This window comes from Prionailurus viverrinus, chromosome A2 (assembly GCF_022837055.1).
Source record: "Prionailurus viverrinus isolate Anna chromosome A2, UM_Priviv_1.0, whole genome shotgun sequence".
NCBI classification, from domain to species: domain Eukaryota; kingdom Metazoa; phylum Chordata; class Mammalia; order Carnivora; family Felidae; genus Prionailurus; species Prionailurus viverrinus.
In genome coordinates, this window is record NC_062562.1 from 154,268,498 (window position 1) to 154,294,866 (window position 26,369).

The 26,369-nt window shown below is 42.4% G+C and overlaps 1 protein-coding gene across 1 annotated transcript in view; it reads right to left on the minus strand.

Annotated features, from left to right (window-relative positions):
• The window catches only part of KIAA1549 (KIAA1549 ortholog), a 156,378-nt gene that overhangs the window by 14,940 nt on the left and 115,069 nt on the right, over window positions 1-26,369 (minus strand). Inside the window, exons 17-20 of the mRNA XM_047837624.1 lie at window positions 25,340-25,493; window positions 19,425-19,742; window positions 11,483-11,529; window positions 4,837-4,994 (exon numbers count right to left, since the gene is read on the minus strand). Coding sequence (XP_047693580.1) covers window positions 4,837-4,994; window positions 11,483-11,529; window positions 19,425-19,742; window positions 25,340-25,493 — 677 coding nt within the window. The remainder of the gene's footprint in view (window positions 1-4,836; window positions 4,995-11,482; window positions 11,530-19,424; window positions 19,743-25,339; window positions 25,494-26,369) is intronic.

Sequence of the window (26,369 nt, forward strand, 5' to 3'; positions counted from 1 at the left end):
CCATAAACATTGATGGAAGAAACTGATGACACAAACAAATGGAAAGATATTCCATGCTCCTGGATTAGGAGAATACTGTTAAAATGTCCATACTATCAACAGCAATATAGGGGTGCCTGGGAGGCTCAGTTGGTTAAGTGTCCAACTTCGGCTCAAGTCATGATCTCACAGGTCATGGATTCGAGCCCCACATCAGGCTCCTTGCTCTCAGTGCAGAGCCTGCTTGACATCCTCTGTCCCACTCTCTCTCTGCCCCTCCCCTGCTTGCATTCTCTCAAAACTAAACAAACATCAAAAACATTTTTCAACATAACTAGAACAAATAATCTTAAAATTGGTATGGAGCCACACAAGACCCCAAATAGCCAAAGCAATCTTGACAGAGAAAAAAAAACAACTGGAGTTATAATCCCAGATTTTAAGATATAATAAAAAGCTGTGGTAATAAAAACAGTATGGTACTGGCACAAAAACAGACACAGATCAATGGTACAGAACAGAGAGCCCAGAAATAAAGCCACAATTATATGGTCAATTAATCTTTAACAAAGGAAGCAAGGATATGCAATGGGAAAAAGTCTCTTCAACGAATGATGTTGGGAAAACTGGACAGCTACATGCGAAAGAATAAAACTGGACCACTTTCTCTACACAAAAATAAACTCAAAATGGATTAAAGACCTAAATGTGAGACCTAAAACCATTAACATCCTAGATGAGAGCACAGGCAGTAAGGTCCCTGACATCGGCCACAGCAACATTTTTCCAGCTATGTCTCCTGAGGCAAGGGCAAAAAAGCAAAAATAAACTATTGGGACTACGTCAAAATAAAAAGCTTTTGGGGGCACCTGGGTGGCTCAGTCAGTTAAGCATCCCACTCTTGATTTTGGCTAGGTCATGATCTCACAGTTCATGAGTTTGAGCCCTATGTCAGGCTCTGTGCTGACAGTGCTGAGCCTGCTTGGAATTCTCTCTCTTTCCCTCTCTCTTTGCTCCTTCCCACCCCACCCCCATCTTTCCCTATCTCAAAATAAATAAACTTAAAAAATGAAATGAAATGAAATGAAATGAAATGAAATGAAATAAAATAAAATAAAATAAAATAAAAATAAAAAGTTTTTGCACAGCAAAGGAAACAATCAGCAAAACAAAAAGGCAACCTACAGAATGGAGAAAGATATTTGCAAATGACATAACCAATAAAGGGTTAGTATCCAAAATATATAAGGAACTGACACAACTCCACACCAAAACAAACAAATAATGCAGGTCAAAAATGGGCAGAAGACATGAACAGACATTTCTCCAAAGAAGACATACAGATTGCCAACAGACCTCTCATCATCAGGGAAATGCAAATCAAAACCACAAGGAAATAGCACCTCATATCTGTCAGAATGGCTAAAATCAAAAACACAAAAAACAACTGTTGGTGAGGATGTGGAGAAAAAGAAACACTTGTGCACTGCTGGTGGGAACGTAAACTAGTGCAGCCACTGTGGAAGACAGTACAGAGATTCCTCAAAAAATTAAAAACAGAATTACCGTGTGATCTAAAAATAGAAATACACTACTGAGTATTTACCCAAACAACATGAAAACACTATTTTGAAAACATATATGCACCCCTATGTTTATAGCAGCATTACTTACAATAGCCAAATTGTGAAAACAACCCAAGTGTCCATCAATAGACGAATGGATAAAGAAGAGGTGGTGTATATATACAATGGAATATTACTCAGCCATAAAAAGAATGAAATCTTGTCACCTGCAACAACATGGATGGAGCTAGAGGGTACACTGCTAAGTGAAACAAGTCAGTCAGATAAAGACAAATACCGTATCACTTAACTCATGTGGAATTTAAGAGGCAAAACAGGGCGCCTGGGTGGCGCAGTCGGTTGAGCGTCCGACTTCAGCCAGGTCACGATCTCGCGGTCCGTGGGTTCGAGCCCCGCGTCGGGCTCTGGGCTGATGGCTCAGAGCCTGGAGCCTGTTTCCGATTCTGTGTCCCCCTCTGTCTCTCTGCCCCTCCCCTGTTCATGCTCTGTCTCTCTCTGTCCCAAAAATAAATAAACGTTGAAAAAATAAAAATTAAAAAATATAAAAAAAAAAAAAAGAGGCAAAACAAACATACAAAGAAAAAAAAAGAGAAACCAAAAACACGGACTCTTAACTATAGAGAACAGATGGTTACCAGAAGGGAGGGGGTTGGGGGGAAGGGTGAGGCGGATTAAGAGGACACTTAACTTGGGTCGCCTGGGTGGCTCAGTCAGTTAAGAGTCCCAACTCTTGATCTTGGCACAGGTCATAATCTCACGGTTTGTGAGTTCGAGACCCACATGGGGGGCTCTGCGCTGACAGCGCAGAGCCTGCTTGGGATTCTCTCTCTCTCCCTCTCTGTCTGCCCCTCCCCCACTTATGAGCACATGCATGTGCACACGCTTTCAAAATAAACTTAATAAAAAAGAGTATCTGGGGCGCCTGGGTGGCTCAGTCAGTTGAGCATCCGACTTCGACTCAGGTCACAGTCTTGCGGGCTGTGAGTTTGAGCCCCGCGTTGGGCTCTGTGCTGACAGTTCACAGCCTGGAGCCTGCTTCGGATTCTGTCTTCCTCTCTCTCTGTCCCTCCCCCACTTGTGCTCTGTCTCTCTCTCTCTCTCTGTCAAAAATAAATAAACATTTAAAAAAATTTTTTTAAAAAGTATACTTTTCTTGATGAAGACTTGAGTAACGTATAGAAATGTTGAATCACTATATTGTATGCCTGAAACTAATATAACACTGCATGCTAAGTATACTGGGATTTAATTAAAAAACTAAAACGAAATTAATTAATAATAAACAGCTGCACAATTTATGCACTGATCCCCTCATTACTAGGCATTTAGAGGGCTCACAATTCTCTATTATGAATAATGTGCTGATAAACACCTTTGCACTCGTTTTTCCCCAATATTTGGATTTCTTTGGGGAGGAGGATCCTAGATTCTCAAAAGTAGAATTAGCAAATGCAAAGCTTAGTAAGTCATACTGCCCAGCTGCTTTCCCAGTGTTTAATGATTTATACCACCACTGGAAATATACTAATAATAATTGCAGCTGATGTTCACTGAAAGTTTACAACACGTCAGGCACTATTTTGAGCACTCTGCACCTGTTATCTTCTGTAATCCACACAACAGCCACATTACCCCCACTGTACAGAAGAAGAAAGTGGATGTTAATGTTGTCCTGCTACGTTATTATGAAAACAGTTTCACGACTGAAATGGTGTCTCCCCATGGTTTTAAAGTGCATTTCTTCAGTCATGTTCAAAATTGGGCATCTTTCATGTTTACTTTCCTGTGATATACACCCCACACACATATTCCTTCTGTGAATTCATCCTTCCTGTCTTTTGTCCATTTAGGCTCTGAAGTCTGCCCACTTATCAATTTCTTTGAATCATCCTCTCATAAAAATACCTCATGGGCATACCTGCTGAATACTTCCCTGGATTCTATTTTCCTTTGCTTCTAGTAATTTTTAGACATATACATATTCGATTATTTTAAATAGTCAAAAGGTAACTCTTCCAGTATATCTTAATATTTTCTATTACAAATTTTTATACAACTTAATCTCTTATTAGAAATTATTAGAAAATAACTTCCTCTTCAAATATTTCATATGTACCATTTCTCTATTCTTCTAGATTAAAGATGAAGCTGTCTGAAGTTTGTTTGGGAGATGTAATATGCACCAATGTTCAAATAAGCAGTAATTAACAGGAGAAAGAAAACTCACTGCAAGTACAGCACCTGTAAAATATGGGAAATCCTGTGGGATATCCAGAGATATTTTTGTTGTTGACTGATAGACAATGCAACCTATAATAAATGCCTAGGAAACCATAAAGGATCACTATCCACCAATTATTACAAGTTTCGAAAAGGCTTAAACTAGTTCCTTGTTGACATTATAAAGGTATATATTGTCCAGAAAGTTAGAAAACTGTAAAAGATAAGCAAACATGTAATAGCTCCTCTTTTTAAAGCTTCAATTTCTTATTAAACCGCCAAACAGGAAGGTGAAGAAATGAAAATAAAAGTGACTTTGAGTAAAACAGTCAGATGGGTATAACGAACTTCGAAGACTTTTCAAAGCATGCTGAGCTGTACAAAAAAAAAATCTTAAACTCCACAGACGCTTGAGGAACAATGAACAACATTCACAAATATGGTATTTGTAGTATCAACTATTCATGAGATGCAGTTCTGTGACATGAAACAGCAATTTTTAATTCTGGGTAAACTGCCAGGGCCAACCAGCCACATGCCATGTGAGACTCAGCTCAGCCATGTTGGACTTGACTGTCAGCTATGAGCAGTGTCCCTCGTCACAAGAACCAAATGAAACAAAAATCTCCCTAGGTTACTGTCCAGCAACATTTGGAGTTGTTTCTCACAGGCTGGAAAAGTGCCTGTTTTTAGAAAACGACACTTGTTTTAAAGCCATACCAAGTGCTCAGAAACAGATCTTTCAGTTTACCGTAAGAATTAAGAAACACTTTCCCTGGCAGAGATGTGCTGTGCACTCCACGTGAAAGGATGTTCTGAGACACTGACACAGGAACAAATCGGAGGACATCAGTCTTGGGATCTCCGCCACTCTCTCTTCCCCCCTCCCCTGCCTGCACCTCTACCGGGATCCCAGGGAGCACAGACTAGTGGAGGAGGTGACGGACACGGGGACGGCGGTACCCTGGGAAGTCTGAAAGGTACTCTGCCGGAATGGCCAGAAAGCAGAGGTTCTCTAGTTCAGAAACGCAAGCTAAACAGCCACATGTACCTGTGGTGCCCCCGACAGGCCGTGGCCGGGCCACCGATGGCATCTCCTCAGGGTAGATCCCTCGGGCAGCGAACGGGGCGTCAGCCGATGCCTGTGTCTGCTGGGACTCAGAAGGCACCAGCTCCGAAGACGGCAGCAAACCGGGGCCAAAACCTGGTCTGAAGGCAAAGCAAGCCCAAGCATCAGAACCGCACTGGACCCGGACTCTGGCATTTTATTAACTCCACCTTCCATGCTAGAGAAAAAGAAGACCTATCTATTGGTGTAGTATCACCTCCTCTCCCACAACACAGAAATGTTTCCTGTTTGATCCCTGACATATCTTCAGTACTAAGTACAGAGCCTGGAATAGAGCTGATGCCGGATGACTAAAGAAGAAATGCCCTCGTTTACAGACCAAAAGCAGGTGCAGGTCAAGTTCCAGGGCCTGTGCGTCTCCAGCCTTGGATTAAAGCGCTGGCTCCCAGTCTTGGCTGCACATGAGCATCCCCTGGAGAGCTTTCAAAAACCCCGATGGCCGTGCTGCACCCCAGACTAATGAAAACAGAATCTCTAGAGGTGAAACCCAGACAGAGCAGTTTTTAAAGCTCCACTGATGATCCTGCTATTCATTAAGGCTGAAAACCAGTGCTCTAAAGCAGGGGTTCTCAAACTTTTTAGTCTTGGGACCCCTTTCCACTCAAAAACTACTAAGGGACTCCTGAGAATTTGTGTTTATGTGGACAGATATTTATTGCATTCAGAATTAAAAGTAAAACTTTTTTAAATAACTATTTTCAAAATTCATTAAAAAAAAACAATATTGGGGTGCCTGGGTGGCTCATTCGGTTGAATGTCCGACTTCAGCTCAAGTCATTATCTCGTGGTGAGTTCGAGCCCCGCGTCGGGCTCTGTGCTGACAGCTCGGAGCCTGAAGCCTGCTTTGGATTCTGTGTCTCCCTCTCTCTCCCCTGCTCACACTCTGTCGCTGTCTCAAAAATAAATAAAACATTTTTAAAAAATTTTTAAGTAACAATATTAAGCATCTCACATGTTAACATTTTCTCAAGTAGTCAATGATATTTTCTAACCCATTCCCCCAAAAAAGTAGTTTTACTTTTTTTCAAATTTCCTTAATAGAAGATATCTGGATTCTCATATACCTTGTATTCAATCAGTTGCTGTAAGTTATTTTTTTAAATGTATTTATTTTGAGAGAGAGTGTGTGCACATGAGCAGGGGAGGGGTGGAGAGAGAGGGAGAAAGAGAATCCCAAGCAGGCTCTACGTGGTCAATGCAGAGCCCGATGCAGGGCTCAATCTCACGAATACTGAGATTGTGACCTGAGCCAAAATCAAGAGTCGGATGCTTAACTGACTGAGCAACACAGTCCCTGTAAGTTATTTAAAGAAGATGACCTGACTTCACATAAATACATAGTTGGATAGGAAGATTTTATTTTTTTATTTTCATTTTTTTGGATAAGGAAGATCTTAATAGGCTTTTCAGATAATATTCAAATAATATTTCAGACAAATATTCTTCTTTGACATACCAGAACTCAGCAAAGTTTCCTCAAGGGTTAGTGGCAATATACAATCTGAAGAGTATCAATTAACGTTTCGTACTCAGGTATATTCAAACCCACTACTAGTGTGCACTTTGAATAGACCCATGCAGGACTTTGTTTTCTTTTTTTAATTTTTTCAATGTTTGTTTATTTTTTCAGAGAGAGAGACAGAGGCAGAGCATGAGCAGGGGAAGGGCAGAGAGAGGGAGACACCATCTGAAGCAGGTTCCAGGCTCTGAGCTGTCAGCACAGGGCCCAACACAGAGCTCGAACCCACGAACCATGAGATCATGACCTGAGCCGACGTCCGATGTTTGACCGACTGAGCCACCCAGGCACCCTGAGATTTTGACATGAGTCATTTGTAAAATATCAGTGCCATGCTTTATGTAGACTTTCCAGATATTGACACATTTCATTTCAGAGTACCAAAAATCACATTCATTAGTATCACCACTGAGCTCATCAGAAAAAAATCCTTTAAGCACTAGGAAGCTGTCAAGCACCTAGTGGCAGACAAGTTTCCAAAATTCAAATTTTCACTTGAAGGCTCAATTTTATCACTGGCAACAAATCCTGCCCACTATTTTTCTTGACGTGACAATCTCTCTTCCTTTATTTTCAAGACAGTGGCTGCCAAACAACCCAAGTCTGAATAACAATGTCATCTGATGGTCTCCTCAAACAAAAAACATGGCAGCAGTTCAGATGAGTTCTTAACTCCCACAACGGAACAAGTGCTTCTCCTTCACAATTCCGTTCTCTGCAAAGTGCTTTATGAGTCTTTCCTCCTTTGTCCTACAGACGATTAAAGACTCAAGAGTTTAGGTTAAAAAAAAAAAAAAAGAATAATTTTTACTACTTCATCAAGAACATACTGCATAACCAAAACACCGGCGTTCTGAAAACGTTGTGATTGCACAGTGGTGAAGAATACAATGACCACTTGGGCCGTGTGGTGCCACTGATTCATGATAAGGGTCATGCAGTTTCATCCACCGCTGCTTTTGTGCCTCAGTGTAATCATCAACAATTAAAAAGATCAAATAATGTTTCAGTATTATTATGAACCACGGTTTGGACTTCATAGGCAGCCCCCCCCAAAAGGGTCTCAAGGACCATCATGGGTCTAAGAATCCCACCTTGAGAACCACTCTTCTAAAGAAATTCAACAATGAAAAAGCATGATAGCTTAATTACGGTGCTTTGCAAATGACAGTCAGCCAGGAATTAACAGATCAAACTAGTTTGATGAGAACACAGACTGACTTCGTCTCTATTCTGTAGCGTTATTTCCAGAGCATATCTCATAAATTGAAACCCAAGGCTATTTATGTATTGCTCTCTTTAGATAACTGCGACTGTTTTAGATTGACCTGAGAGAGAGAGGTCTGGTATCTCTGACCTTACAGATCTAAAAGGCACACTTTTCCTTCAACATCTGGATGTTGGAGTTCACATAATCTCCTCATCTCCTGACCCTCTTGGCCATCCACCAAAGAACTAGCTCTTGCCTTTTCCTTATTTCTACTTTGCCCTATTATCCTCCTCCCGCCTACGTTGACGTCGTTTTTATCCTAAATTGTGTGTTCAGATAGTTCCGTGTGATCCAAATCCCCCAGAACCCTTTAATGTAACTGTAAAATTGGTTATCCAAACCAGAACACTTTTCAGAGTGGAAGTTACTAGTATCTATGCCAGAAAAAGAGGTGTAAACTGAACTGAACTGGGCAAACCAGATCACATGGCCCCCATCGTTAACTTCTGCCCTGGGTCACCTAATCTTCACATGCTCCCTTTATCTCTGTTGCTTGTGGACCACAAAGCAGTGCCTGGGCTGGGGAAAAATAAAACAAACCCCTCTGAAAATGAGGACAAACAAAGAACAGAAAAAAATGAGGAAACCAGATCACATTCCTACTTCTGTGTGACTTCTGGTGATTGAAAGAATAGTCGACAGGTGCCTGGGTGGCTCAGATGGTTAAGCATCTGACTCTTGCTTTTGGTTCAGGTCATGATCCCACAGCTTCTGAGTTTGAGCCCTACATCAGTCTCCATGCTATCAGCACAGAAACTGCTTGGAATTCTCTCTCTGTCTCTGTCTCTGTCTCTGTCTCTCTCTCTCTGCCCCTCCCCGACTCACGTGCACCTGTGTGTACACTCTCTCGCAAAATAAACCAAATAAAAAAGAACAGTTGATTATGATTTCTGCAATTAACTCTGGTTTTCTGCAATTCCCACTTTGTAATAAATCATTTGTCCACTCATGTGTGAGTCTGCTTATGGATTCTCTATTCTGTTCCTTTGGTCTATTTGTCTAGCTTTTATAGCAATACAACACTGTCTGAATTACCTTACAGCAATTTACAACTTTCAGATTATTCCTCATACCCTGTTCTTTTACCTCAAAGTGTCTTGAATATTGTTGGCCCTTCACATTTCTACAGAAGTTTTAAAATCAGCTTGTCAGTTTTCACATATTTTTAAAAAAAAAAAAACAACAGGGGCGCCTGGGTGGCGCAGTCGGTTAAGCGTCCGACTTCAGCCAGGTCACGATCTCGCGGTCCGTGAGTTCGAGCCCCGCGTCAGGCTCTGGGCTGATGGCTCAGAGCCTGGAGCCTGTTTCCGATTCTGTGTCTCCCTCTCTCTCTGCCCCTCCCCCGTTTATGCTCTGTCTCTCTCTGTCCCAAAAATAAATAAACGTTGAAAAAAAAAAAACCAAAAAACAAAAAAAAAAAAAAAACAACAAATGACTAGGATTTTAAATGGGATCACAATGAATCTGTAGATCACTTAGGAAAGACTGATATTTTTAATATACTGAGTTACCCAATCCATGAACATTTTCTTTAGAGGGCTTGACTATTTTTGGTGAGATGAATACTGAGACATTTTATGTTTCTGAATGCTATTTTATGTAGTATGTGTAAAAGTTTTTGTTTTGTCTGATGCTCATAAACAGAAATAAAAGAGATTTTTTGTATACTGATCTTATATCCAGCTACTTTGTAATTTATCTATCTTGCTAAATTCTCTTAATTCTAACAATTTATGTGTTGACATTTTAGGTATTTCTACTAAAAAAATTATATCATTTGAGAATAATAACAGTATTATTTCTTTCCTAGAATTCCTTAATCTCTTCCTTCCCTTCCCTTCTTCCCTCCCTCTCTCTCTCTCTGTCTCTTTCTTTCTTTGCTTTATTACACTATCAAGAACCCCAGGACAAAGTTGAATAGAGGTAATATAATCTTTGCTGAGATAACTATAACCAGATTAGACAAGTTCAATTCTATTCTTTGTTTGCTAAGATTTTTACCATGAATGGATGTTGAATTTTATCAAATGCTATATTTAGTGGAATAAGATTTCCCTCCTTTATTCTCAAAACAGTGAATTACATTGATTTTTTATTTTTTTATTATTATTATTTTTTAAGTAGTTCCCATGCCCTGTGTGGAGCCCAATGTGGGGCCTGAATTCACAACCCTGAGATCCCCTGAGATCAAGACCTGAGCAGAGATCAAGAGTCAGATGCTCAACTGACTGAGCCACCCAGGCACCCCTAGATTGGTTGATTTTGTTTTTTAAATGTTAAATTACCCTTGCATTGTTGGAATAAATCTAATTTGGCTGTGATATGACATCCTTCCATATACAATACTGGATATCTTTGCTAATATTTAAGTTTCTGCACCTATGTTATGTTCACAAGTAAAATTGGCCCGTAATGTTTTCTTTCTTACAACGTCCTTGTCCTTGTCTCCTCCTTGATAGAGGAAGAATGAGGTTGGGGGTTGGGGGGGGGGCACCTGGGTGGCTCAATCAGTTAAGCATCTGACTTTGGCTCAGGTCATGATCTCGCAGTCCGTGAGTCTGAGCCCTGCATCGGGCTCTGCGCTGACAGCTCAGAGCCCAGAGCCTGCTTTGGATTCTGTGTCTCCTTCTCTCTCTGCTCCTCCACCTCTCACGCTCTGTCTCTCTGTCTCAAAATTAAATTAACATTAAAAATAATAATGAAATAAAAAGAATGAGGTGGGGAATCTTTAAAGAATTTGTAGAACACTGGTGCATTTTCTCCCTTCAGTATCTTTAGTGGAATTCACCGTTAAAGCCAAAGTTTTCTTTGTGGGCAGGATTTTAGTAATGATTTCAATTTCTTTAATAGTTATATGTCAATTCAGATATTCTCTTTCCAGGAATTTTTCCATTTTAAGTTTATTAACAAAAAGGTTCAGAAAATCTTAATTCCTATAAAATCTTTTAAAAATCTGTCTTTTAAAAATCTATCAAAATCTTTTTAATTTTTGAAAGATCTGGATTAATATGTCCTTTTCCATTCCTCTTATTGATAATGTTACACAGCTTACTTGATCAAGCTCTTCAGAGATTTATCAATTTCATCAGTTTTCAAAGAAGTAACTTTTAGCCTTGTCGATCTTCTCTATTATGGTATTTGTTTTCTATTTCATTAATTTCTACTCTTGTTTTTATTATTTCCTTCCTTCTACTTCCTTTAGGTTTAATTAGACCTTTTTTTTTTTTTTACATTGAGACGGATGCTTAGATCACTGGTATTCAGCCATTTTTCTTTTCAAATGTATTTTGATTCATTTAAGGCATCAAAGTCCCCACAAAGCCTGGCTTTATCCCACAACTTTCACTATGTCAAATTTTCAAGACTCCAAGGCCCAGGGGTCTGCCCAAAGTCTTGCTCAGGTTCTCAGTCACCTCCTCCGGGATTAGCAGGCACCCCAGGGAGAAAGTTCACCCAAAAGGCAGGGCTCCTTTCTCTGGACTCCCTGGATCTTGGCCCCATACCATTCCATTGCCCTGTTAGCTATCTGGGTTTTATTTTGTTTTATTTTAAAATCTTGTCTGGCTTTTCCAGATGCCCTGAGCAAACAATCTAGCCTGTCTTTACGGGGAGCAGAACTTAAAATTCCACCTTTTTTCTCCTCTTCAGGTTAACTCAAGAGAACACACAACCCAGAGGTTTGCATCTGCTCATATTAGCTAAAAGAAACGAGTTTACAAAATTTGTAAAAAACAGTCGATGTGAGGAAGTCCTAATGTATTTTCTCCCAAAAACTTTACCTCGGCAATGGGCCTGATGGGGGAGTCATTCCATAGTCTTCATATCTCTGGAAGAAAAGCAAAAGGAAATGAAGATTAACGTGCAACGCTTATTAGAAAGTGACAACAGCAAACTTACAAGTTTAGGTTTGCAGGATCAACTTTCAGGAGAATTATTTTCTCATAAAAAGTTGGCACGGCATTGAGGCATTCTGCCATCAAATAATACCAGAAGTTTCAGCTTGGGGAACTGGGCTACCACGCTTTAAAAACATACACACACACACACACACACACACACACACACACACACACACACAAACTATTTTCTAGACCTTTCTTTCTTTTATAAAAGAATGAGTAACAGATAGCCTTTCTGCAGCTTCTCTTCCCTACAGGCTCATTCTCTACAAATCCGTATCTTCTAAAAAGGTCGGCCTTGATGGCCACACTTAGTACAAATGCCCCCATCAACGTGGGCATGATCATTCCCAGAACCAGTGGGTGTCCAATAGCAATTCAAATACACTCACAAAAGTAAAGTATGTGAATGCTGCACCATGTTGTGGAACAATGTGAAAAAAGAAAAAATACAAAGAGAACCAGAAATTAGAGAGACTCTTAAAGACGAGGTGAACACTTTCAGTTTCTGATAGTTTTCCTGTTCCAAAGAGCCCAGCCATACTCTGTCCTTGTGTTCCATCCAGGGCCCCAGAGCCTTCAATCAACTCTTCTTACTTGAGCTAATCTCCGCTGACCAAGTATTCTTTGGCTAAATCAATGTCAATATGGCATCAGATTTAAATAAACGTGTATCTGTTGCATTCCTCATGAAATCAACACACCCTGTCCCTATCATACATTGTACTCCTCTTCCAACGGTTCTTTCAACAACTGTGAATTGTTATTTTGGAACCAGATATTTCAGCAGAACAATAACTCTGGACAGAGTCCATCCAAGTTCAGTCAGTTTGAACCAACTGGTTGTCCACGTTCTAGTGTTCCAAGTTACTAAGTCAGCCTTGCTTCTGGACCTGTCCCCATTTTAGGTCTTTTTTTTTTTTTTTAATCTGCCATTTCATGAATTATTATTTTGTGGTAAGTGCTATGAGCACTAACTCAGACCCCAGTAACAGTAACAAAGGGCTCACTACCTCTATTTTATAGATGAAATCAACTCACAAGGAATTTAAGTAATTTCCTCCTAGTAAGTCCAGGCTTAATAATAAAAGACCATGCTTTTAACCACTACACTACACTGCCCATGGTTGCCAACCAGATTTTCCCCCTTGAATTAATCTCTACTTTGTGAAGAAAAGGAGAGGCTTTGGAGTCAAACACACTGACAAAGCTACTCGACTTCCCTGGGCCTATTTCCTGATGCCAAGAAGAATACAATGAACCCTACACCTCATACAGTTTGATGGGATTAGTACGTCCGAAACTGTGCTCAAATTACTTCACCTTTTGAACCTTTCTGTTCCCATCCCCTTGGCAGAGGGAGGGGGATTAGAACCTTGCAGAGTTCCCCAACTGATGTAAAATAGCCAGAATAGAAGGAAAAGGAGTTTCAATTCCTTCTCCAAATAATTAAAGGGAAATCTGAGACCAGATAAAGATTATTCCCAGCAGCCCTTCTGCTTCTCAGCAGAGTTTGAGTTTTTTAAACACATTCATATGCAAAATAAAACAAAACAAAAAAAGATGGAAGTTTATGTATCAGCATTTCAGGAGGTCCAGTAAGTAATAAACTAAAAGACAAACAGTAAAAAAAATAGCTGTCCACTCTTTACATGTTTTGCTATCGTGGCGCCAGGCATTTCAACTCTATTATAACCAGAAAAAGAAAGTGCTTTGTCCAGAGGCTGCATGCCCCGATGAAAGGTTTACAAAAAAAATCACAGGGGCCCCTGAGTGGCTCAGTTGGTTAAGAGTCCAACTTCAGTTCAGGTCACAATCTCACAGTTTGTGGGTTCAAGATCCGCATTGGGCTCTGTGCTGACAGCTCAGAGAGCCTGGAGCCTGCTTCAGATTCTGTGTCTCCCTCTCTCTCTGCCCCTCCCGTGCTCGTGCTCTGTCTCTCTCTCTCTCAAAAATAAACAAACATTAATTTTTTTTTTAAATCACAGACTTAATGACAGGTGTTTAAGTGGGTCACACCTGTATAAATCTTTGGGGGATGAAATAGAATTGTATGGTTTCAACAAGCGACATCAAATAAAACTCCCATTTTAATGCATCCCTTCTTTCTATTCAGTATGAAACAGGCCAATAGAGCAAGAAGGCACATTAAATGGTTGGTGGAATCTGGGATGAGTCGTAAAATGTCCTGGTTCAGGCATCCACACTCGGTCCTTAGAAGACTGTTCCAGGGAGGTGAACTTTACTCAGGAAAGCAGAAATACACCTATCAAGTGGCCTCCACACCGATGCATAACTAATACCCTTACACCAGCAACACAGAAAGAGTAAAAATGTCATCAGATGGTAAACAAAGGTCCACCCCTGTGGTCACTGAAGACACTTTGAAATCCACATTCTTATAGTTTTTACTGCAGTCAGAAGGAAATAAGGGGTAATCAGGTTCCTCCTGGGAACAAACAGTAATTTATGACCAATTTATAAACTTGATAAAATTATATTAGATATGCACAGACACAGCTGTGATTCTGGTTTTCTACTATATCAAACTGCTATCATCATCAAAATACATAAGGGTAACATCAAAGGTCCATGATGAGAAAACCAGTCAGTAACAGTGTTTACGAAAATCTTGCTATGGAGGTGAGATCTTGATTAAGATAGTAGATTAAGGCACTATCACAGAATTGTTCATCTCCAACACCTATCAACAACGAACAAATAATAAAAGTAATAACCCAAATCAGTAAAAAAAATTATCGCTAAAATTCATCAGCAGAAACCAAACAAGCAAAGAAAGGAACAGATTCATGCTATAAATGGAGGGAAGTAGTGGCCAGGAGAGAAAAAGGACTATGGCTGAATAATGACTGATAACAGTAAGAATAGCAATTCTTTTCTTTTTTCTTTTTGAGAGAGAGAGAGAGCCAGAGTGCAAGTGGGGAAAGTGCAGAGAGAGAGAGAGAGGGAGAGAGCATCTCAAACAGGTTCCACACCCAGGACAGAGCCCGAAGTGGGGCTCAGTCTCACAACTGTGAGATCACGACCTGAGCTGAAATAAAGAATCCAGTGCTTAACTGACTGAGCCACCCAGGCATCCCTCAATTCTTTTTTTTAAGTTCCAAGATGAGATGATACAACAACAGAATGAATGGAAATGAGGAACCAAAGAACTGAAGTAATTTGGTACCAAATTATGTGTGGAAATGATTTGAGGACCAAAACAAAGCCATTATGACTCTAAGAAATCAACTAGCAGGGGAAATAACAGATATGGCTTAAAATCAAATCGATGCCACACAGAAAAGGCCCATGATAATTATAATGAAGGCAGAGAAACCAGGACAAAGTAGCTCAGGCAATTAGAGATAAAAGGATAGGTACAAAAAACAAAGAGGAGCCAACACGAAGATAATTGGTATCTTTGACTTCAATAATTAGAGTAAGAAAATTATTTTTCAGATACAAAAGAAAGTTTCCCTGAAGTGAATGAAAGAACTGAATCTGAAGATAAAACGGCCGCTGGTTATTTGGTTATTTACTTCTATATATGTTATAAACCCTACAAAACACTGTTATCCTTGTTCTTTCAACAGCCAATTATCTTTTCAAAAGATTTAAATAATACAGAATTTTTTAAAATTACCCACATATTTACACTTCTGGTGTTTTTCATTCATCTATGTAGATCCAGATCTTTATCTGGTATCATATTACTTCTGCCTAAAGAAGTTTCTATGACAGGGGCACCTCGGTGGCTCCGTCAGTTAGGCGTCGACTTCAGCTCAGGTCACGATCTCACGGTTTTTGAGTTCGAGCCCCGCATCGGGCTCTGTGCTGACAGCTCAGAGCCTGGAGCCTGCTTCAGATTCTGTGCCTCCTCTCTCTCTCTGCCTCTCCCATGCTCATGCTCTGTCTCTCAATAATAAATATTAAAAAAAAAAAAAAAAAGAATTTTCAATGACATTTCTTGTAATGCAAGCCTGCCAGTGATACATTCTTTCAGCTTTTATATGTGTGAAAGGTTTTTGAAAGATATTTTCAGTGGATACAGAGTTAGCGCTAGGTTGACAGTTTTTTCCTTTAGTTCTTTAAAGATTTGTTTCACTGTCTTCTGGACAATGAGAATATTGTTGTCATCCTTACCTTTGTTCCACTGCATACAATGTGTCCTCTTTCTCTGGATGATTTTTAAATCTTTATCACTTAATTTAAGCAATTTCATTATATTTTTTGGCACAGTTTTCTTCGTGTTTCTTGTGCACAGGGGGTCATCAATTTTTGTAGATCTGCAGATTCATAGTTTCCATCAAATTTGAAAAACTTTTGGCCCTTATTTAACTATTTTTTTCTAACTCTCCTTCTTTTCTTCTGAGACCTCCAATTACATGTATATTAGTCCACTTGAAGTTGTCTTCAGGTCATCAATGCTCTATTCATTTTTTCAGTCTACTTACTCTGTTGCATGTTGGCTTATTTTTTATTACTATGTATTTAAAATCATTAATCTTTTCTTCTTTAATATCTGATCTGCCACTAATCCCATAAGTATATATTTTATCTCAGATGTTATAGTTTTCATCTCTAAATTGATGTGCATCCTTTCATGTCCTCAATGCCTCTAATACATTCAATCTGTCCTCCAGCTTCTTAAACACATGGAACTTCATTATAATTATTCTTTTAAAATCCTTGTCTACTAGTTCTGTGTCATTTTCTTGCCTATTTGCTTAACTGGTTAGTTTTGGATTTTAGACATTATTAATTTTACCTTGTTGGATGTTATATACTTTTGTTTCCCTATAAATATTCTGGGGCTCTGTTCAGGTTCAGGTATTGTGTTTATGCTTTGTTAAGTAGAACTAGGGAAGCTTTAATCTGGGGTTCATTTTGCCCCACTACGGAGGCAAACCAATGCTCCTTCTGAGTAATCTAACTGGCGCTCCATGAATTATATAGCTTTCCACTCTAGAAAGAAAGGAACAGCTTGGGCTGTTGCAAGAAAATACCACAGATTGGGTAGCTTAAATAAAAGAAATTTATTTTCTCATAGGTCTGTAGGCTACAAAGTCCAAGATCAAGGTTCCAGCAGGGTTTATGTTGAGAACTCTCTTTCTGCCTCACAGACAGCTCACCTTCTTGCTGTGTTCCCACATGACAGAGAGAGCACTCTGGTGTTTCTTCCTCTTCTCATGAGAGCACCAATTCTATCAGATCAGGGTTCCAACTTCTGACGTCATTTACATATATTTTATATTTATTTTTGAGAGAGAGAAAGAGAGCAGGAGCAGGGGAGGGGCAGAGAGGGGGAGGGGCAGAGAGAGGAATCCGAAGCAGGTTCCAGGCTCCAAGCTATCAGCACAGAGCCTGACGCGGGGCTCGAACTCACGTACCGTGAGATCACGACCTGAGCCGAAGTTGGACACTTAAGTGACTGAGCCACCCAGGCACCCCCCACTTATGACCTCATTTAAAACTAATCACCTCCTTAAAGACCCCAGCTCCAATATAGCCACATGGGGTGGGGGGGGTTAGGCTTCAACATATGGATTTGGGGGCACACAATTCATCATATAATAGGAACTTATTTCTACATCTGTGTGAGCTCTGAGGACTGTTCCGTTTAATTTTTTAGGCAGTTCTTTCCCTAGTCTTAGATAGTTTCATCATACCCTTAAACTGATGAGTACTCAGATGAAGATTCTTTGCAGATCTCTAGAATTCTCTCTCTGCTTTCTTGTACTCTCTATAGTGAAATGTAGCTACCTTTTCCTCCCCTGCCTCCAACTCTGTCTTTCTCAACTCAGAGAGACTACTGTGCTCTGCCTGAGGTCTCCCTCCCTGGACTGCAACCAGAAACTCTCTCAAGATATAAACTGGGACAGGGGCACCTGGGTGGCTCAGTCAGCTAAGTGTCCAGACTTCAGCTCAGGTCACGATCTCACAGTTCGTGGGTTGCGCTGACAGCTCAGAGCCTGGAGCCTGCTTCGGATTCTGTGTCTCCCTCTCTCTCTGCCCCTCTCCTACTCATGCTGTCTCTCTCTTTCTCTCTCTCTCAAAAATAAATAAACATTAAAAAAAAAAGATATAAACTGGGACATGTGTAGAGCTCAGCTCATTTCTCAGCAATCCCTCCTTTGCTGCCTAATGCCCAGGGTTGTGAAAATCTTTCCTTTTCCATTATTTTAGGTGTTTCTGGAAGCAAAGTAATCCAACCTTGTTCCTTCATCTTGTCCAGAAAAAGTTTGTACTAGACACTTACTTCTGTCTCCGCCATGCTTCCCTACTACAACCACTAATTAATTTTCAGTCTTCTACTTAGATCACATTTTATCTGGAAAATCCTTCTGAACACCTCACAGCTCAGGCAAGGGCTCCCTGGAGGTACTCTCCCCCTGCCAAGGGACCTGCCATGCTGTGTTAGAATTACTGCCTCAACTGCCCACATACCCCCTGCCATCATGCAGAAGCTGGAGTTGTGCGCTGTGCAACTGCTCTATCCCAACACCTAGCAGAACACCCCAACACAGCACAGATTTGTACTCCACAAATCTACCTGAAGGAATAAACAAATGAAAGAAGCTCAGACAGCAGCTGAAGCCACATTCACTTTATCAGTGAGTTTGTTGTGCATCATCCATTTCCTTAAAGAAAGATTATAAACTACTAGTTATAATTATGAAATATTTAATACTTACAGTTGTAACATTGAAAACAATAACAAGATGGAATGGTATTCCGTCCCCGCCCCCCACCACGTGGTAGCAGGTAATGAAGAAAATAATCTATTACTAACGGCGTACTGTGAACATTCAAACCAATTTCAGAGATAAAGATGCCTTTAACATATGTTCATTACCACCCAATTTTACCTTAATAAGGGTAATGAAATCAGAGGACCCAGTATAAACACTCCTTGAGAAATTCAAATTGTGACTAATTAACTTCCCTCCAGAGTCAAATGCTTTAGTCCAATCACCCAATCTAAAATTAGCGGAAAAAATATTAATGTCACATCTTTCAGTTTTACTTCTTCCCCATATTTTGAGAAGCCACATTTGAAAGGATTGATGGCATACAAAAAAAAAAAAAAAAAAAAAAAAAGGATGACAAAGGCAGATGAAATGCTGAAATGTCAAGTCCCAAGATGGAAACCTGATATTTGAAACGGTTGTCCTTGCCTGCCTGTGGGCTAGCTGCCTACAATCCCAGAGCCTCAAGGACCACTCCAGTCCCCGGGGGCCCTCCAAGAAGCCTAATTACCTGGTATGTTCTAAAATGCACCTTTTATAAAGACATCAACGAGAATATGCTTTGACAGTTACCCCGCCTCCATTTCAGGACACTGAATGGAACCCAGGAAGAGACTCCCATAAAATACCAGAGTTGCATAAAAACATAAAAGGATACTTCCCACATTAAGAATTAACTTAGGAGAGGGTCGCCTGGGTGGCTCAGTCGGTCTGGCTTCGGCTCAGGTCACGATCTCACCGTTCGTGGGTTCAAGCCCCACGTCGGGCTCTGTGCTGACAATTCAGAGCCTGGAGCCTGCTTCAGATTCTGTGTCTCCCTCTCTCTCTGCCCCTGCCCTGCTCACACTCTGTCTCTCTCTCTCTCTCCCTCCATAATAAACAAACATTAAAAAAATTTTTTTTTAAGAATTAACTTAGGAGAATAAAACAAAAACCGAGACCCCCTCAGCCAAGCTTTAATTCTTATCAAACACAATCAGTATCATCGCAGTGATTCTGAAACTGAGGGAGGAAGGCCACAAAATTCCAACATATGACCCACACGAGAATTCTAGAAGGCCAGGACTTACGCTACAGGGGTTGCTGGCTGTCTGAGCAGGGCTGTAGAAGGACCCCCACTGGGTGGCTCGCCTCTCGTCCCGGGAAGGGGTGCTGTTCACAGGCAGGACAGCTGGGACCCCGGGGCCTGTGACTGCAGCACTGGCAGGCTGGCTGCTGGGGGCCACGAGGGCAAAAGCGTCATCCAGGAGGGAGTGCATGGTCTGGCGCGCCTCCTCGATGGACGGCTGAGGCGGGATGTACTGGGAGGCTGGGAAGGGCAGGCCCGGATACCTCCCCAGCTCAGCAGAGGACGGCGTCTGTACATCGGCCGGGAGATCGGGATCAGACTAGGGCAAGACAAAGAGCAAAGGGAACAAGGATCAGATGTGAGCTTATGTGGTGACGTGAAAACCACAGGGCCAAAATGGGATTTAACAATTTTCACTGACAGTGAGGAAAAGGTCACCCGTAAGAATTTTTTAAATGGCGGCTAACGGGTGGTGGTGGCAGGCGGAGCCTGAATCAGGATGAAAGGAAAAAGTGAAGATATTCAAAAATCATTTGTCCAGCAAAATTCAACCAACGAGCTGAAATGCACTTCAATACCTGCAAGTATGTGTTTTTATTAAATATCCCTAAGCAGCCAAAAATGATGTCTCAGAGTTTTAGTTACTAAACTACCTAGTCAACTTTTCATAGATACCAAAGTCTAAAGCAGTCTATTGACTACAATAAGAAAAAGTAGCCCTACACACCCTCAACAGAGTTCAAAGTCACCACCATATTACACCTGTGTGTATAAAAAATGTTGACATTGAGGTGCCTGCGTAGCTCAGTCTGTTAAGTGTATGCCTCCTGATATCGGCTCAGGTCATGATCTCGTTCATGGTCTTGAGGCAGAGCTCCACGTGGGGCTCTGTGTTCATCATGGAGCCCGTGTGGGAGTCTCTCTCTGCCCCTCCCCCCCGCACGCACACATACACGTGTGCACTCTCTCAAACAAACTTTTAAAAATTTAATACTTATTGTAACTACTTGTTATAGTAAACAGAGAGTATTCAGAAACCACGTTTTAATTTTTAATTTTTTTAAGTGTATTTATTTATTTTGAGGTGTGTAGGGAGGGTCAGAGAGAAAGGGAGAGAGTGAGAATCCCAAGAAGCTCTGACTGTCAGTGCAGAGCCCGATGCAGAGCCTGAACTCATAAACCCATGAGATCACGACCTGAGCCAAAATTAAGAGTCGGATGCTTAATCGACTGAGGTGCCCCCAGAAACCACATGTTTTTAAATGGAACTATCTCTGGATAACGTGAGTCATCAAGAAAGGTTTAAATATTATTCTATACAGGGGCACCTGGCTGGCTCAGTCAGTTAAGCACCTGACTCTTGATGTTGGTTCAGGTCATGATCCCAGGGTTGTGCTCTCTCAAAAATAAATATTAAAAAGAGGGGGGAGGGGCGCCTGGGTGGCTCAGTCGGTTAAGCATCCGACTTCGGCCCAGGTCACGATCTTGCGGTATGTGAGTTCGAGCCCCGCGTCGGGCTCTGTGCTGACTGCTCAGAGCCTGGAGCCTGTTTCAGATTCTGTGTCTCCCTCTCTCTCTGACCCTCCCCTGTTCATGCTCTGTCTTTCTCTGTCTCAGAAATAAATAAGCGTTAAAAAAAAAAAAAAGAGGTGGGGGGGGAAAGAAGGGCACCTAGGTGGCTCGGTTGGTTGAGTGTCCGACTTCGGCTCAGGTCATGATCTCGCAGTAAGTGGGCTCGAGCCCCACATCAGACTCTATGCTGACAGCTCAGAGCCTAGAGCCTGCTTCAGATTCTGCGTCTCCCTCTCTCTCTGCCCCTCCCCTGCTGGATCTCTCTCTCCCTCTCTCTCTCTCTCTCTCTCAAAAATAATTATTAAAAAAAAAAACTTTTTAAAAAAAGTCTCTGTCCTGTCCAACAGATGATCCATTATTACTCATGCCAGCATCAAACATTTAAGGGCAGTCACTGCTTAACTCCAGACAGAAAACCACACTACAGACTGGCAAACCACAAACAGCCCACAGACCTGTTTTGCTTGGCCTGTGCAGTCTTAAAAAAATAAAGAGCTAATATTTTTTTAAAACCTGAAGATTTAATATTAACACTCAGATTTGTGGATTCTCTTGGCAGAACCTGAAGCTGTGGCATCACCCAGCCCTTACTCCTCCGACAGAAACAACTGCCGTTGAGCAGTGGCTGGCTCTTGAGATGGATCCGGGGCTCTTCCCCTCCCAACAGCAGGGGGGTGGTCCCACTGCTGTGTACGTGACACCTCGGTCTCTTTCTCTAAAACTGGGCTATCCCAGGAAAGGTTCCAGTAAGTGAGAGCTGTCCTCAAGGAATTGTAAGGATTCGGGGCCCCAAGGGGTTCTCTGACGTATGACGAGCGCTAGGAGAACTCTGTGTTCCTTTCCTTACAAGGCGGATAAAAGGTCCACATGCAGGCCCTTCTCCCATTCTTGGATTTCTTGAAGAGCAGAAAGGGAAGACTGTGGTCAGTAGTGGGTCACCAGACTAACAGTTCATGGTGGAACAAAGGAAAAGGGTGTCTATAAACACATCCCACTGGCGAGTGAAAGGGTCTCTCCAAAGACAGAAGTGATGCTCCTGGTGGTGGTTCCAGGAAGTGACTAGTTACCTGTTGTTTACATGAAAGAAGGCAAGAAAGAAACAACAGGCCCAAAATGGAGTCGCTGCCCCCCCAGGAGCAAACCAAGACTTCACTGCATTTTCAGCCTCTTCCAGGAATGTGACCTTTAACCAGTCAATCTGGAAATTCCTGATCTGCACTAGTGAGGTAACAGGTGTGATAGACCACCCCCCCTTCCCCCAGAGAAAGGTGACCTTGCCTGAAACAATTCGCTCTTTGTTAGAAAACTTCCTTTTCTGCCCCCTTCCATTTTGTACAGCTCCTCGGAGCTCCTTTCAACTCTCCGCGTCTGATGCTGTGGGATTCAAGAGCTGTTGAGTAAAGTCTATGAGATCTTCAAACTTACTCGGGTGAATCCTGCTTTATAGCGCTGTGTGGCAAGGAAGCGAGCATGTGGCCACACAAAAAACTGCAAGCCTGAACAGAGATTCCAACGGTTTAACTTTTACACCAAAAAGTATGCTGTGAAGGAGGGACTCCTGAATCTTGCCAAGAAGGCAAAGAGCTACGGAGCCATGACGTTAGAGCTTCCCGTTCTTTCTTCTTCCGGTCTCCTCATTTTGCAGGCTACGCTGCCAGCAACTTGCAGGCCAACAAGAGATCTTCATTTTTCTGTATCTCGACACCTGTAGGGTGTTTCACATAGAAGTGGTAGTCAATAATACGGGGGGAACCGTGGTCTATGGAAAGGAAGATTTATCCAGGATCCCTGCTGGAATTTGCATTCCACTCTCTTGAATCTCAGCCTGATAATTTCGTTATTAGTCAATGTGTTTTCCTTCGGACAGGTACACATTTGCCCATCATTCCTCAGAAATACATAGGAAGTTTTTACCTGCAGTCATCAGACAGGATGTACTCTGGTGCCCATTTTGCAGTCTTCTGTAGGAATTCTAAGAGAGTGATTAGACACCCTGGCTGGCCCAGGACAATGTCAGGGTATGCCTGCTGTCCCAGTATAATCATTAATAGAGACTCTTTTCACTCTCCCAAGTGCCAGGCTTGGATGATAAATTGTATCAGGGGTAGACAAACCTTTTCCGTAAAGGGACAGACAGCAATTATCTTAGGCTCTGTGAGTCAGAGACTTTGCTGCTCTGTTGTTTAACTCTAACACTGCAGCAGGAGCAGCCATAGAGAATACACAGATGAATGGTGCAAGGGCACAACAGTGATCCAATAAAACTTTACAAAAACAAGTGGCTGGCTGGATTTGGCCTGAGGGCCATACCGTGCTGAGGCCTGAATTATAACAGTAACCCCAGTTGCCAAGAAATCTAGGAATATTCCTTTCACCCTAGGAGAAAAGAGCTCATAATGAGAAGACATTTTGAAGGTAGAGTGTAAAATTTAAGAAAAAAACACATGAGTAGTATAATCTTCAAGATGAAATACTACCTAAGAAAAAATGAGTTCAAAAAAAAGCAGGGGGGGGGGATTATCTTTGAAAGCGTGTGTTTCAGAATTTTTATGGAATGGAAAAAGCCCATGTAAGAAAATTTTCATTTTAAGGAATCTCTGAAAAAATGAAGCCGGCTGACTGAGGCGGAGCTCTCCAGGGAAGGGCTGCTTTCCACCAGCTGAAGGAGGGGTCTCTGCTTTCCACTAAGAAAAAGAGCAGGAAGTACAAGGATGATCTGGTCACCCTGAAGGAGGCCTGATTTCGGATCACTGATGAAGACAAATGGAGAGAGCAAGAAGACGACAAAAGACTTCATGGCAACAGATGACAGGACTCAGAGCTACTTAAAAAAAGACGGGATGGGGCTGCGGATTTCCTCTGAGAGATGAGCCCTGGCTGGCTTGGGAAGTCAAGGGGTAAGAAGGAATGCACCCCACCCCCCCCCCCCCCCCCCCCGCCACCTCTTCTATTTATCGGTTTCATGCATCAGGCCTGCAAGTCCCCGGTGAGACAAAAGCAAAAGTTCAAGTGACCATCCTGGGGAGCCCAGGGGACAGTCTTCTCCAGGTGAAGCCCAGACAGCCACCTGTCCACAGCACAAGAACACTACAAGAGCGCCACCTGCTGTATGAATTGCCAGCCCGGGCTCCCCCGTCTCAGGAATTCATCCACAGCTCATTCCATTCAGGAGCACAACCGTCTCAACCGGAGAACCTTGCGACTCCCTGGGATTGCACCAATCCTCACAAACAGGCACGGCCAGTCTTCAAAACACCAGAAATACAGTCAGTTGCCAAGGAAAAGTCTGGTTCTTTCGGATGATCATGATTCGATGCTATCTAGCCCCAACGTCAGTGTGGTGTTTGCCCTATCTCCATAGTCTTCATATCTTTCCAGGGTAGTTATTTGTCTAATTTAGAAGGCAATGGCTGGTTGCATAAATTCTGTCCAAAGTGATCATGTGCATCACAAACCCCTTTTCCAAGATGTGGGGTTTTTTTGTTTTTGTTTTTTTTATTTTTATTATTATCTTTTTTTTTTTTTGGTAATGTCTCTCTAAACAAGGATGCCTCTGTAAGTGCATCTCCGGAAGGAGGAAGGGGTCTTGTGCAATGAGCCAGGTTTGCACCCCGGCCCAAGGCTACGGGTGTCCTTCCCGCACTGCTGGAAGTCAGCCACATCTGGCTCTCCCTCCGTCTTGGGTTGTCTTTGTGTCACAGACCTTTGGGGAGGCTGGCACTTTCTTCCCTACTCAATGGGGTCTGTGTATGTGCGCCTTAATGCTATCAATGTCTGCCTTTAACACTTCAAGCAATTCTGTGTGTGCCCCTTTCCGTTTGAAGAAAAAAAAGTTTAATTCCGTATTTCTTAATTTCCATTAAGCTCTTTGTTCCATTAAAATTACACACACACACACACACACACACACACACACACACAGACACACACACACACACACAATACCTTCTTGCACTCTAGGAAGAGAAGGGATAGACAAAACCCTAAATACCCCTCCTATCACCAAGAAACCCAAACAATTCTATGACCGGGGGAAGGAAGAAAAAATTGTTTTCCAGTTAACTTCCAGGAGTACCCATCCTAAAGCATAAGAGAACAGGGCTTGTGTACAGAAAGGACAAACACGGGGTTACGTTTCCAGAGGGCTCACTTCGCAGCCTGCTGGGCTCTGTGACTCAAGTCTCCTCTCAAAGGAGCAGCCTACCAGTTCCCTCACTCCACATGTCTCATGGCCCTGAGTGTCAGTCATCGGCAGCAACACCACACAGGGCAGCAGCCACTAGTGGTCACTCTCCTAAGAGCCACCCCACCCCGGCTCCGGAAGCGAGAGTCAGCGTTACGTACTGGGCAACCAATGTAGGCAGAGTTGTGGACACCGGGGGGCCTCTTGTAAGTGCCATCGCTGTCTGTGGTGATGAGTCTGTCCTTCTCAGCATCTCCGGGACAGCCGTTGACCTGGTGTTTTCGGCGTGGTTTAGGAGATCGTTTTATCCTGGAGCTGCGGGAGGGGGTGGGGGCAGGAAGGAGGTTATCTTCATAGGAAATAATCCTTCCTGCCAGTAGCTTATCCACTAAACACAAAGTATTTTCCAAGCATCTGGGATATGGTGGCCACTGTGGTAAACACCCCATAGGATACAAATATGTAAGACATAGTCTCTGCTATGAGGAAGCCACAGTCTACCTGAGCATATTAAATGCACGCAACAACAGAGAATAATATAAGGTAATACGTAACCGTGACTTTTTCCAGACTTTCAGAAAAGGGCAAGATCAGTGTGAGCTACCAGTATCATGGCTGGCTATACAGCACCTGAACTAGGTCTTGAAGAGCAATTAGGATCTGCAGAAGGGGAGGAGTGTGGGGAGAAATGCGAAGCAGATGAATGTATGGCGGGCAACAGCAGGCCCATCTAAGGGAGAGACAGTTCTGTCTACACTGCTGGATGGTGGAAAGTAGCCGGAATGGGGAGGCAGGGCGCCTCCTGTTACAGGGCAGGTTCCATGCGGCAGGGAACCAAAGCCGTTACAGGTATTGGGCACAGCAAGACCAACCAGAGCAGCGATTACAGCACACACACGCGCCTTAGGGGCAGGGGTCCGGAAGGCCAAGAGACCAAGACTCGGAGGACAGCTATGGGAAAAGAAATGCACCTGCACCTGGCACAGACGGGTGCCCACGTGAAGGAGGTGAAGGTACTGGAGGTAAGGGTGGGATGGGAGAGGAGGGAGATTCCCCAGTGAGAGAGACTCGAGCAGAGCCATCTGAGAAAGAGAAGGTGACTGCCATGTCCAACTAGCTGAATTCGGGGAGGCAGAATAAACCCAGGGCCAGGGTTCTGAGGCCCCTGGAGGAGCAGGCGGGGGAGCATGA